This window comes from Paroedura picta, chromosome 5, assembly GCF_049243985.1.
Source record: "Paroedura picta isolate Pp20150507F chromosome 5, Ppicta_v3.0, whole genome shotgun sequence".
Classification (NCBI taxonomy): Eukaryota; Metazoa; Chordata; class Lepidosauria; order Squamata; family Gekkonidae; genus Paroedura; species Paroedura picta.
In genome coordinates, this window is record NC_135373.1 from 103040920 (window position 1) to 103054660 (window position 13741).

The window sequence follows — 13741 nt, forward strand, 5'->3', positions numbered from 1 at the left end:
GTGAGTGTGGTGGCTGTAAAACCATGTCTCACAAGATAGCATCAGCAAGTGTTGGAGGTGCTGGTCAGGCAGCATCCAAAGCTAACTCCTTGTCAAAGAAGCTTCAGCCGCATAGCTTGTCCCAGTCTCCATTTGATCTTTTGCCAAATGGGGCCCCCAGATGAGTAGTGCAGAACAGAGCAGCTGATAACAGGAGGGTGTCTTCCCAATTCCGTCTCAGCGGCCTTGCAGTTACTACTGCCTCAGTCCACCATGCTAGAGGCAAGCTGGAGCATGTAGAATGGGTGAGGGGCAGTGGGGGCACTCCATTGTTCTCAGGTTGGGGGTTCTGTGCAAGACAGTGTCTCCTTGTCAACCAGGCTGGATTTGCATATTAGTCAAATAGAGGTCTAGGTTTATGAGGGGAGGGGGGGCTTAACCCCTGTGTTTAAAACATCAGTGCTATTTTTTAGAGCTTGTATAGCCACTGCAATCTGGGCCTCCATTAGTTGCTCAACACTTCAGTTGCTGTAGTCCTGGGGTGAGGTTGAGAACTCGTAGATTCAGTCCATGAGGTGGTGGTCAATTATGTCTGGATTTTTGTAAAGATAGAATAAACTAGTATGTGTAATTTTCACAGTATCTAAACTAGACTTGTCCTTGGGATTTGCTAGGTGCAATAAACATTTTTAAAGTAATATTTGTGTGTTTTAAAAGTGCCTCTCTAGAAAGCTGTTCCATGCTAAGAGTGACTTGCATGTAATAGTGTTACATTTCCTCTTCTCCTTACTTTTGAAGCATTTGACTTCGGCAGAAGTTCTGATGTTTAGCTGTTCTGTCCACAGGCTGGTCCCCCAGGCATACTGGCCCTTCTGGATGAGGAGTGCTGGTTCCCAAAGGCTACTGATAAAAGCTTTGTGGAAAAAGTTGTGCAGGAGCAAGGCAGCCACCCTAAATTCCAGAAGCCAAAGCAGCTGAAAGACAAAGCTGACTTCTGCATTATTCATTATGCTGGCAAGGTAAGTGGGCAGGACAGCAGTTGGAAGAAACAAACAAGGATGCAGCTGAACTGCCAGAAATTAGTCCAAGATCCAGTGACCTGGGGACTCCTTCTGGATTAGCAGAATAAATGATAGTGTTCCAATCTAACTCATAGATGGAAAAGAAGCATACAGCTACCATAAATTCTTGTTTCCATTAAAGGTTTGCTTCTGCAGGCTTTGATGGAGAGTTTTGCTATACTACAAGGCATTAACTTGTCAATCTTTTCCAATGTCTCTGTTGGTCAGCTAGCATTCCCTAGGGGGTTCTGGGTACTTTGCATAGCCTTCAAAACTGGATTCAACTTGAAAGGAATCTAAATTCTGGTCAATAGTCTACTTCTCTATAGCAGGCAATCTGAGGATTTTTTTTTAGTACAGCTGCAGTTTGCCATCAGATCTTGATGTGTGACGGTATATTGGAGCCAAACCAGATTAGGTGTCGGGAGATTTATGTCTAAATCTAAAATTTCAGTTCTGGTCAGTTCATTGATACAAATTCTCCCCCTGCCCATGGAGTCCCACACAGGGAATTAGTTTCCCTTCTTCATACCGCAGCTGTAAAACTAGGGTGGGATATAATTAGCATTGGGAGGGATGGTGTGAATTAAGAGGAAAGGGTTAAAACATACATTAGTACTGCATCTCAGACTTTGTCCCGCCTCTCCACATGCTGTTTTTATTTGTCGGTGGGTGGGGGAGCAGCAGTAACTTGCAGGAGTTCTCGTCCTGTGTCTTGTCTAGTTTGGCCTATAATCAAGCAGCATTTCATATCCAGTATTTGTTATTAATTCCTCCTCCAGGTTGATTACAAAGCAGATGAGTGGCTCATGAAGAACATGGATCCTCTTAACGATAACATCGCTACTCTCCTGCACCAGTCTTCTGATAAGTTTGTGTCTGAACTGTGGAAAGATGGTATGTAATGAGATTCTTTATCTGTTTAGAAAGCTCTGAATCCCCGTATCAGATGTCTGACTATAACGGGTGTCTGCCCTTCTTCCAGCCTTTAATATAATAACGATCAACATGATCCACAACTTAGAGTTGCATAATACTTCATCTTTATATATAGGAGGATTCTCTCCTACTGCTGAAAGTAGTGTCTCTTTCTGAACGGCAGGATCCCAGAATAAAATTCAAATAGGAGTACCCTCTGTGTACTTGGCATATCCAGCTGTGAGCGTTAATGAGGTGAAACTGAACCCTCCGAGGCTCCAGTGCCCTTAGGTGTCTTCTTGCACGCTAGGTTATCTGTTGCTTTGAATCTTACTGTCTCTTTTGTCTTGGGTTTTTCTTTGACGTCTCTGTTGCAGAGATGCAGAACGTTCAGAGAGCCTATTTCTATCGACATTTCCCTATTCTTCATCTAGAACCAGGTGACTGAGAAATCCGGCTGTTGTGTCGTGTGTGATTCCTTCTAGAGCCATGCAAGAAATGCTTCCATTAATTCTTATCTTCCCCTCTTATTGTTCCTGCTTGTCTGTCTCAGTCCTTCTGCTTTATGCTCGTAGACCATTAGGATTAGGAAAAACAATAAGATTTTGAACCCAAATGTCGTTATGCAGATACAATGGCAGGCCTTGCATATGGATGGCGCTGGTTTAAAGATTGATGAGAACCACTTCCCATCTTTCAAATATTCCGTGCCTTCTTAAACATATGAGCCCAGTGGAAGTGGATTCAGAACTGGTGTCTAAATTAAGGACTAAGCCGAGTCCTGCTATTTGATGTATTTGTTGGCCAGAATTGCTATGTGTAGCCGTAGCTTGGCTGTTTTTGTACATAAAGGGTGATGATTTGGCTCTCTAGTCGCTGAAGCCAGAGCCTTCTTCGTTGGTCAGCTGGTCATCTTTGAGGTTCCTGTTTTGTTGCTTGATTGCAGGTATTTATTAAGCCAGTTTAGAGGATTTGCCTGCTAGTCCCTAATATCTTCTATCTAAAGAAGTCCTGACTCCATTGCCTTGTCCTCTCTGTCCCTAGTTCAGTCCTGCAGGTTGAAGGTTTTATTTTTAAAAGCCTTGGATGATTCCAAATAGTTGTAGTCCAAGAGAGAGTGGCTGGTTGGGCTGTGGCCAGGCAAGTGGTAGGCTGCAGAAGAGGCCAGTCTCAAACAGTTCAATGGCCTTTTGCACTGGGCTGTTGCCATATATTGATAGTTGGACTCCTTGGGCTTTGTGTCACTGGCAAGGCAAGCTATTTCAGTTAAAATGCAGAGTTGGTTCACCCTGAGTCACTTGGCAGAGGTTTCCTAAGCCCTAGCATATGGAACCAACCAGACTCCTAGGAGTGTGCAAGTGCTTCCACATGGGGATGGTTTCCCTCTGGGCTCTCACTGCTGCTGCATGGGGATTTTTCCTCCCATGCTTGCTATCTTCCCTCACATCTCCATTGGGCTTTTTGCTAACCAGTAGTAGGTATATCTGTTACCTGTTCCTTTAAAAAAAAAAGACAGAAAGCCTACAAGTGATGTGGGATTGGTGGGGATGGCAGGTGCAGGAAGAAATGGTGGTGGGTGTGGGCAGGGAAATTCACACCTTCCCGTCCCTCCCCTCCCCTCCCCTGACCCTCTTTGAGTATTATCATTAAGGAGAGATCCTACCAAAGCAGAGGAGCAGCAGGGGAAGCTTGGGAGATGGATGGCTGTATGATAGCTCTGTACAGAAACTCAACTCAAATGCATTGTTGGGAGAGGACACAGCCAGAGCTACAAGTAACGAATGTATGAGGTAGAATAAGAATCTTCTCACAACAGTTTGAGGATATTTCCTGCCCTTGTAGTGAAAAATGGATTTTATGATAACTTGGGATTCAGTGCTCCTATTCCACACCAGGTGTGAACAACCAGGGTTTTTTTAAAAATAAGGTGGCTCATTCAGCAGCATCTCTGCAAATATGCCAGCAACAAGGCCTGTGCTTGCTAGTCGGCTGCTCTAACCGCGACTTGGATGATGCTGTCGCTTGTCAGTAGCACATAAAGAAAAATCTCAGGTTGAATTTTTGGGACTAGTTTAGAGAAGAAGGCATCAACATCTCCCTGGTTGGCAGGCAAAATATGAGAGTGGATCTAACTTGAACCAGTTGTGCCAGTTTCGTTATTCTCTTTGGCATAGAAATTGCTGTTTGAGCCGCCAGCTGGGATCTGTCAGGCATGAGATGGATCTTAGCCCTAGTAGTTGGCGGCTGCTTTCTCCCCCATTTCCATCGTTGTCCCAACACAGTGACAAACTGGACTTCTGCATCTGTATAGCAATGAAGCAAATGGATCCTGCTAATTCCTCTTTATCCTGCTCTTTCCAGATGTCTTATACAGTGCCTCCTGTAGCCTAGGTGAGAAAATGTAACCATTTTGTGTGTTCCCTCTAGTCGACCGCATAGTTGGACTTGATCAAGTGGCTGGCATGTCAGATACAGCACTACCTGGAGCCTTTAAGACCAGGAAGGGCATGTTCCGAACTGTGGGTCAGCTCTACAAAGAACAGCTGGCCAAGCTGATGGCCACCCTGAGGAACACCAACCCAAACTTCGTCCGTTGCATTATCCCCAACCATGAGAAGAAGGTAGGTGTGGCCTCTTGCTCATCAGCATAGTGCTGTAAGTCTCCTGTGCTTCAGAAATGACTGACAGATTTTTCTGAAGATCAAATAAAGAACTTGTCTCCTTTGTAGGGTTTGAATCCTGAGATAGTAAGATTATACTATTGGTGGCATTCTTGTTTCTGGCATAAACTCTTGATGAAGGTTTTTCTGAAAAGTCAAAATTCCTTTTGTTCCTTGATTCTGTAACAAGAACCTTGCTGTCTTCCCCAGGCTGGGAAACTGGACCCACACCTTGTCTTGGATCAGCTCCGTTGCAATGGAGTACTGGAGGGAATTCGCATCTGCAGGCAAGGTTTCCCCAACAGAGTGGTCTTCCAGGAGTTCAGACAAAGGTAAAGCTCAGCAATGACCCCTCTCGGTTCTGAACGTGTAGCAGGCAAAGGCCTGTGCCTGAGCTAAAGGCAGTGAACAGGCCATTCTTAGTAGGTGGCTTAATTGGCAAAAATAGTGAAACAGCAAAACTTTCTCCAGCCAAGAGCAGCTCTAAAAGAACTGTGCCTAGCCCAGGGTCACCCACCTGGCTACATGTGGAAGAGTCGGGAAATCTAACCTGGTTCTCCAGAATAGTCTGCCACTCTTAACCACCATATCATGCTGGCTCTCAAAAGGGTGTGTGTGGGAGGAGCTCCTGATGGCTCTACAGCTGTAGGGCAATGAGCTTCCCCTTACAACTGTCTTATAGCTGATTGCTGACCATAATTCTGAAGCCATCCCACCACTGCACCCAATGAGATAATTCCCAAGCACATACCTTTGCATGCAGAAGGTCCCAGTTAATTCCTCGCATCCCTTCCAGCTAAGGCTTTCTGTGCTTCAGACGCTGGAGCCAGTCTGGCAGCAAGACTTAGACAATATTGAGTTAGATGAATCAGTGGACTCACTTGAAATAAGGCATGTCCATGTATTCCTGAGTAGCTTTCTTGTTTCATACATTGGGGGGAAGACACGTAATGACATATTCAGGGCAGGGCCATCTAGGCCTAGGATAACCAAGGTCTCAGGTCACATGACAATATTCTGACCCATTTGTTTTCTTTCTAGATATGAGATCCTGACTCCAAATTCCATTCCCAAAGGGTTTATGGATGGAAAACAAGCCTGTGTGCTGATGGTAAGTCTCTGCTGCACTGTGGAAACTGAACAGGAAAGGCACAGCTGAGGGTAAAGCCTTCGTAACCCTGTTCACTGCAGTAGCTGGATCTTGTGCTCATCAAGTTCTTCTGGTTGCAGCAGTTCCCAGAATGTATATTTCCCAGCGTGCCTCTTCACTGCTGAACAATTCCCTTTTTCCAGAGTCAAGAAGAAGTGGGTATAAAAAGGTAGTTCCACATGGTTGAAACATTCCTGAATTTGCCTTTAATTGGTTACTCCCTGTTCCAGTTTGGGTGGGTTATTCTTGCAGCAATTTTTCTCTATCTTTGCATTTTTTTTTAGCAATTTATTATTATTATATGCAACTGTGACCATGGAAAAGCAGAGGAAAAAATGACCAGCTGCTTTGACTATGAAATGGCCCAACCCCTCCTCCTCCTCCTCTCCTGGAGTGGAAACTGACTAATTAAATACTGATTCAGAAATTCCAAAGCCACATTAGCTAACGGGAAACCATTAATAAAGCAAAGTGAATAGATGAAAATAAAGAAGAAAATTGCTCTGGAAAGCCCCAATAGTGTAATGAGTTCACAGCGATGTCATCCAGATTCTCTAGGTTTTCAGTTATGTTTTCTAGATTAAACAGTTCAAGTGGATAGGATCCCTACGGGGAGGGGGAGAGAAGTTTCTCTAAATAAGGGATTTTGGAATGGTTGTATAACTTGTGAAGTCACTGATGTCCCACAAACTCTGTTCTGTCTCTTGTGCTAGTTGACACTAGCTAGAGTCAGTGTGGATGGATTCATGTGTGAAACAATAAATTCTAATGTTTCAATACATATCTTTTTCTCCCCTACAGATTAAAGCATTAGAGCTGGATCCAAATCTTTACCGAATTGGACAGAGCAAAGTATTTTTCCGAGCAGGTGTCCTTGCTCACCTTGAGGAAGAAAGGGACTTAAAAATCACAGATGTCATTATTGGGTTCCAAGCATGCTGCAGAGGCTACTTGGCTAGAAAGTACGTACAACATAACAGCCAGTTTTTGTTGGCATTATATGAAATCGGGTGGCAGATTACTGACCTTCTGAAGGTTCAGGTAACTTTAGAAAGCCTCCACTGGCTCTTACTCTGATACTTTTAGTGACAGTTAAAAGTGTGATACATGAAATACATGTATACGAGCTGGAATATCTAAGCTCCTGCCTTTTGATCTTCTGGAACTCCTCATACCTAATTAGAAGGTTGCTTTGAATTCAAAGTTAAATGCTATCCTACCTGACTCACTCTGGATCTCTTGCATTATGTAGTACAGGTACTAGGGAGTAAAGCATCATATTCTTATCTTATCATGCATAATTTCAGGTGGTATTGACATCCCATACCAGCCATGGACTATCAAGGGAAGTAGCTTGTGCTAGGGAGTCTAGAGCAGTGGTGGATAGGAGGGTTTTCAAGATGGTGGTAAGGAATTGATTCAGGCTAAAACTAACAGTACCAAGTAGAATAGATGATTTTTTTAGAGGGGGAAATGAAGGATATGACAGTAGAAGATTACTGACCTTCTGAAGGTGTAGGTAACTTTAGATCTTCGGTGTGGAAGGTAGGATCTAAAGGGTCTCTAGTTCTTCTCTGACCCTCTTTGTTTTGTTCTACTTGCCACAGAGCTTTTGCCAAGCGCCAGCAGCAGCTAACTGCAATGAAGGTTCTCCAGAGGAATTGTGCTGCATACCTGAAGCTTCGCAACTGGCAGTGGTGGAGACTCTTTACCAAGGTACTGGTTGGAGGAAGAGTTCAGCACTCTTCAAAGTCCATTACCGTCAAAAGATTTAGAATGGTGAACTCTACTTAGGACAGCACTCATGGCACTGAATGTCACTGTTCTGATTGCGTGCTGTAATTGTGTGTGGGGAAACACATCTCCTTTGGCATCTGCTGGTAGCTGGGACTGCCATCTGTCCTCATGCACCACTGGCTTTGACAGCTAGAAAACACTTTGTCCTGCGCAAGATTTCAGAAGCCAAACCAATACATGCCTGTAACTCCTTTCTCCTGAAATTGATTCCCTGCAGGTCAAGCCTTTGTTGCAAGTGAGCAGGCAAGAGGAGGAGATGCTGGCCAAGGAAGAAGAACTGGTGAAGGTCAAGGAAAAGCAACTGGCTGCAGAAAATAGGCTAAGCGAAATGGAAACTCTCCAGGGCCAGGTGAAAAGATACAGCTTTCCTTTTAACCTGCTGGGTGATCTGCTTGTCTGTTTGCACAGGCTAAAAGTGATGTAGTTTGTGTACTACACTATTTGGAATGCATGTTTTAGGTCAAATCTTTTCAAGCTGAATTCTATAGAGCACTGGTTCTCAACCTAGAGTTTCGGGGGAACCTTCTTGCAAAGTTCTTCCTCCCGAATTTCCTCTCTCCAACATAAAATGCATGAATCTTGAATTACATAGTAAGAGATAAGATGTTTCTTAACATCTTAAGGGAGGGAAACCCAGATGTTCTGTCAAGCCTCTTCTCCCAGTACATTGGGTTCCTCTTTTTCTCCTTTCTTGGCCTCGTAGAGATGTGAAGACCTAGCGAGAGCACAGAGGGAAGTGGGGGGAATTCCCTGAGAATGTTTTTTTTAAATGCCACTAAGAATCAGAAGTTTTGAGCAGAACTCCTATGAAATATATTTTTCCCTTTGAAATGATTGAAATTCTAAATACAGGGTTTTACCCAATCAAATAGTTGATATGAAGACTTCATGTAGGAGGTTCTACTCTCCATTACTCATTGGATTTACAAACAGCCCATCTCGGCACAGCCATCTCAAGGTGGTGTACAAGATAAAATCAATAATACAATAAAATTATATAACTTACTTAAAACTGTTACAGAGAGCTATCAGCACCCTCTTAATTTCCTGGCCCGGTCCCCTTTTATCACTAGCTACAAGATGTACGTTAAAACCAGCTGCCTATCACTTATCAATTGACATCAACAAATATAGAAAAGCCTGCCCACGGCACTTCTGGAAGGCAGAGACACAATTGCTCTGAAACTGGAGTTCTTTGTATCTGCCCACTAAGAGAGGTAGAAGTAATCGAACACATCTTTTTTTCATTGCCTTCTGTATACCTTAGTTCGTAGCAAGCTTTTCGGACCCCTTTTGGATAGGAAGCCACACCCAACATAAGCAGAATGGACCAAAGAGAGATATTCATGGACAGAAAACCTCAAGTCTAATAGATAGTGAAATTTTCTGCCTATACGATTCAAGCCCATCTGAAGGATATAACACACTTTTAACCAGTGTGTATGTGTGGTCTGTGACCATATAAATAAACTTACCTGGCCCGGTCCAGTTTGTCAGAGTGTTGTAAGGGGGGGAGGGGTTCTAGATGTCCCGCTATCTGGCCTCAACGAAATACTCAGTGGAAAAGCTCTGACTTGCAGGCCCTGTGGAACTTGATTATCTGTGGTATAATTGCTTAGTATTCAAATATGTTTGTATGTACTATTTTATGTATTTGATTTGATATTTGATTTCTATACCACTCCTCCCTGCAAGCAGGTTTGGGGCAGTTTAAACCAATTTAAAACCAGCCCCCCGCCCCCATCCTCTTAAACTGCTGGTCACTCAGGCTGGAAATGACTTAAACGAGATGGCCTGTAGCAAATCCCGGGGGGGGGGGGATGATGCTCTTTAGACAGCTCTGGCCCACAGAACTTAAAACAGCTTCGTCAACTCCCCCCCCCCCCCAATTCCTGAAATGACAAAACTAAGAAATATGTGCTAAGGTAGGAGGCTGCAGCTCTCTATAGTGTTGGAAAGATTTGCAGATTTCCTTGTAGAAAACCGAAGGCATTTATAAATTTTGCAAATATGCCAGCTAGGACAACTCATATATATTATAACTGATAACTGATGCACTTTGTGTTGAACTGGTAATATTTATCAGACCTGTAATGTATGTATCGTGTATCCCCCCCAGCCCTGAAATTTCTAGAAATTCTCCATCTCATGATTTACTTGTGAGATAATCACAACCCAGTTTTGAGAACCATTGCTCTAGAGTCTATGTTATACAGTAGTTTGTGCAGGGTCCACTTAGGGTATGCTTGACTTTACTTAATAATAACAGGTACAGGATGTGTCTCAAAATGATGTCTAAGGCAATGGACTTGTTTTGTGTAGCTGATGTCAGAGAAGATGCAGCTGCAGGAGCAGTTACAAGCAGAGATAGAGCTGTGTGCTGAAGCTGAAGAGATCAGAGCCCGTCTGACAGCAAAGAAGCAGGAACTGGAGGAGATCTGTCATGATTTGGAGGCCAGAGTGGAGGAGGAGGAAGAACGATGCCAGCACCTGCAGATTGAGAAGAGGAAAATGCAGCAGAATATCCAGGTAATATCCACATTTGCGCATGTGCGCCATTCTATGACGCCAGGTGGTTGAACCAGATGAAGGCACATGGCGGTCTTGTTAGGAAGAATGAAATGGTAAAAAGTGCTGTCAAGTTGCAGCTGACTCACAGTGACCCTGTGAAGTTCCTCCTTGGGTTTTCGTACCAAGAGATGAACAGAGTGCATTCCTCAGCAGAGCAACCCCAGTCTTCCTTGGTGGTCCCTCATCCAAGTGCTGACCATGGAAAACCCTGTTCAGCATCCAGGTTCTGATGAAGTTGGGCCTATCTTATCAGGGCTGCAATAAGAATGAGTACAGATGGCCTGGAGAATCATTGCCCATGGGGTTGCGATGGGTGGGGCACGACTTCGCACCTAACAACAACAACAAAAGATGGGGGAAAATTGACAAACATGCTCTCTGCTGGTCTCTTGTAAACAGCGTGCTGAACAGAGTTTGCTGTGTGTACTCCAAGCGTGCCTGGGTGTCAGGGTGGTGTGTCGCTTGTGATCGATCTTCTGAAAGGCCTAATCAGAATCTGACCCTTGCCTGCACACCGAATGTCGTGCTTTCTCTTGTCCCTTGTGCAGGAGCTTGAAGAGCAGCTGGAGGAAGAGGAAAGTGCAAGGCAAAAGCTGCAGCTAGAGAAGGTGACCACTGAAGCCAAGCTGAAGAAACTGGAGGAAGATTTGATTGTTGTAGAAGATCAGAACTGCAAACTGGCCAAGGTAAGCCAGGAACAGCGTTCATGTAGGGCGGGATGTAGAAAGGGAGGAAACAGACACCGTGACCTCCTTGATGACCGGGGGTGGGAGGGTGGGGCGAGATGCTGTTCTGGTTGCCTGTGTTGTGGCATGCACATATCAGCTCACAAGAGCAGATTGCTGTTCCCGCACTTTGTACTGTTTCTTGTTATTTTTGTTAGTGCAGCTATTTGGTAGAACCCATATTTGGAAGCCTGGATATTTTCTCTGTGTGTGTCGTGTCAGCTTGAGAGCCTTCCTGATGCAGCTTCTTTTCTAGGAATATGCACGTAGGGTCCAAAGAAATGCCCCAGTGTATAGATGATTAAAGAAATAATGATTCTATTGGTTCCTGTAAGAAAGTCTTGGCAATGAAGTTAAATTCTCAACAGTGCCTTGGAGTCACAGGAATAAGAGGAACAGATATTTAGTGGTATGCAATTGCTGCACGAGTGTTTCCGCCTTACAGCTTGGATGGTTGGATTAAGAAAGGATGCATAGGATGGAATAACTCAGGATAATGACACTTGGCTAAGGCTGGAGTGGCTAGGCAGAACTGCTGGAACAGAAAGATTGGATGGAAGTGAAAGGGCGAGAAGTACCCTAAGTTTCTCTGAGGCCAGGGGGAGTCCCTGAGATGCTACGGCTGCCTCTGGTACAACCTGAGTATAGTCTGACTTTTATCAGACCAAGGAGATGAGTGGGTAGGAAACTCATTCCTTGTGTCTTGAACAAGTATGATTGTCATCCCCTAGAAAACAACCTTCCCTGAACTGTATACAAATATGTAATTCTCAGTCTTTAATGGATTCTAATGCAAACTAGATTGTAGTACTAAAAGCACTGAAACACTGAGATATCGAGCTGCTTCTCAGAATACCCACAGTATCTTGTACAACGTCTAAGTGAGATTGCAAGGGCTTCTTGACTTTCTGGATGGTATTTTTTCTCATTACGACAATCTTCAGGATGATTTGTCGACTAGATCATGCTTCAGTTAATTCCACAAATGTCTTTCAGGCAAACAGCTGCATATAGACAGAAGGGTAAACTGATATGTCTACAAGTATTACTCGTTTCCAAATGCCACTCCAATTTGACAACGTATGTTCTGGGTTTTCTCAGGAGAAGAAACTGTTGGAAGACAGGATTGCTGAATTCACCACCAACTTAACAGAGGAAGAAGAGAAGTCAAAGAGCTTAGCAAAGCTCAAGAACAAGCACGAGGCAATGATAACAGAGCTGGAAGGTAGGAGAAAAACTGGGGTGGACTTGGGGGGCTTAGTGGCTTATTGCAACATGTGACGGTTCCCCATCCCTCGGGATTTCTCATTTGTGTGTGAGATTTGCTGAATCCCTGACTGCATTTGGTTTTCAGGCCCCAAGGGGTTAATATCAGTGGAACTGCAGAGAATTTGTATGAAAGATATTGATTGGTCTGATAGAACTGTTCAGTGGCTGGATGGCCGAAGGTTATGCATCTTGTCAATTGTGACTTGGTCTAAATTAACTGGTGGGGGGAAGAGAAATCTCTAACAGCCCAATGGAGAAGAGAAGCTGGTTCCATTTCTCCTCCTGCTGTGGGAATATTTCTGCTGTCGTGTTTTCAGTGGTGTTTGGATACTGGGGTTAGTATATTACAGACATTTTAGAGAGTCCTGATGTTGCTAGGAATGTTAGTGTAAAACGTTTTGCTTCATTTGAACTTTTCACCCCCGAGATTGGGGGCAGCTTCAGCATTGGGCTTTTAATGCCTATGGGTCAGGCATTTTGCAGCCTTGTGGGGGTGGCCCTTGGCTGGTGTTTCATGATGGAGAATGGATGGGGGTTGGGGAATTTAGGGGGGCTGTAGAGCTGAGAGCTTCTCCCTTCTCTGACATGAGTAGTAAAACTCAGAACTGCCGATTCAGTCCATGGTTGTTGCCCCCTCTGTATGTGCACATCTCAGCTCCATACTTTCACATGAGAAGCCAGCATTTTAAGAGCCCAGGTGTACCTGCCACTGACCCAGCTGTCTCCTCCCTTTCAGAGCGGTTGCGGCGGGAAGAAAAGCAACGGCAAGAGCTAGAGAAGACTCGCCGGAAGCTCGAGGGGGACTCAACGGATCTGCACGATCAAATTGCTGAACTGCAGGCCCAAATAGCAGAGCTCAAAATGCAGCTGGCGAAAAAAGAGGAGGAGCTTCAAGCAGCTTTGGCTAGGTGAGATCAGTAAGCAGGTGGGTGGGGAGGTTGATCTAGAAATTAGGCAACTAACTTGTGTGCCACTTCTTTCCAGGCCAGAGCTCTCCTGAAGTGGCCTAGGCCTCTCATTCTGACCACTCACCCCTTGTACTTGTGTTTACTGCAACCGGGAGCTCAGTGGAAGCAGAACTTTTAACTAGAATTGTCAGCCTGTGAGAGTAGGTCAGCACTAATAAAGTGAGCAGCTGGCTTGTCTTAGAGCCCATGTCAGAAGTCCCATGTAACTAAGATGTCTTCTGCCATTATAAACCTCTAGCTAATCTTGACTTTGTTTGAGAGAGTCTGAAACTAGGCAAGAACAGAACACCAATGTTATGTCTGCTCTGAGCAGTAGATATCCGAGCAACTTTCTGTATATGTAGATGGCCTTCTTATGGTTCATGGAACTTACTATTTTCTTGGTGTATAACCATGTCTATTTCCCTTTCTCAGGGTAGAAGAAGAATCTGCTCAGAAGAACATGGCTCTGAAGAAGATCCGTGAACTGGAGTCTCAACTAACGGAGTTGCAGGAAGATCTCGAGTCTGAGCGGGCTGCCAGAAACAAAGCGGAGAAGCAAAAACGGGACTTGGGTGAAGAGCTTGAGGCTCTTAAGACCGAGCTGGAAGACACGCTAGACTCAACTGCTGCCCAGCAGGAGCTCAGGTAACTGCAACGCCTG

At 44.5% G+C, this 13741-nt stretch overlaps 1 protein-coding gene across 2 annotated transcripts in view; it reads left to right on the plus strand.

Annotated features, from left to right (window-relative positions):
* MYH9 (myosin heavy chain 9) overlaps nucleotides 1–13741 on the plus strand; it is a 70950-nt gene that overhangs the window by 45145 nt on the left and 12064 nt on the right. For both annotated transcript variants that reach the window (XM_077339632.1, XM_077339631.1), the window contains exons 14-26: nucleotides 825–998; nucleotides 1823–1937; nucleotides 4386–4579; nucleotides 4829–4950; nucleotides 5660–5729; nucleotides 6570–6730; nucleotides 7376–7484; nucleotides 7783–7914; nucleotides 9888–10094; nucleotides 10685–10822; nucleotides 11963–12086; nucleotides 12867–13038; nucleotides 13513–13725. In XM_077339632.1, the coding sequence (XP_077195747.1) occupies nucleotides 825–998; nucleotides 1823–1937; nucleotides 4386–4579; nucleotides 4829–4950; nucleotides 5660–5729; nucleotides 6570–6730; nucleotides 7376–7484; nucleotides 7783–7914; nucleotides 9888–10094; nucleotides 10685–10822; nucleotides 11963–12086; nucleotides 12867–13038; nucleotides 13513–13725 (1931 nt within the window). The remainder of the gene's footprint in view (nucleotides 1–824; nucleotides 999–1822; nucleotides 1938–4385; nucleotides 4580–4828; nucleotides 4951–5659; nucleotides 5730–6569; nucleotides 6731–7375; nucleotides 7485–7782; nucleotides 7915–9887; nucleotides 10095–10684; nucleotides 10823–11962; nucleotides 12087–12866; nucleotides 13039–13512; nucleotides 13726–13741) is intronic.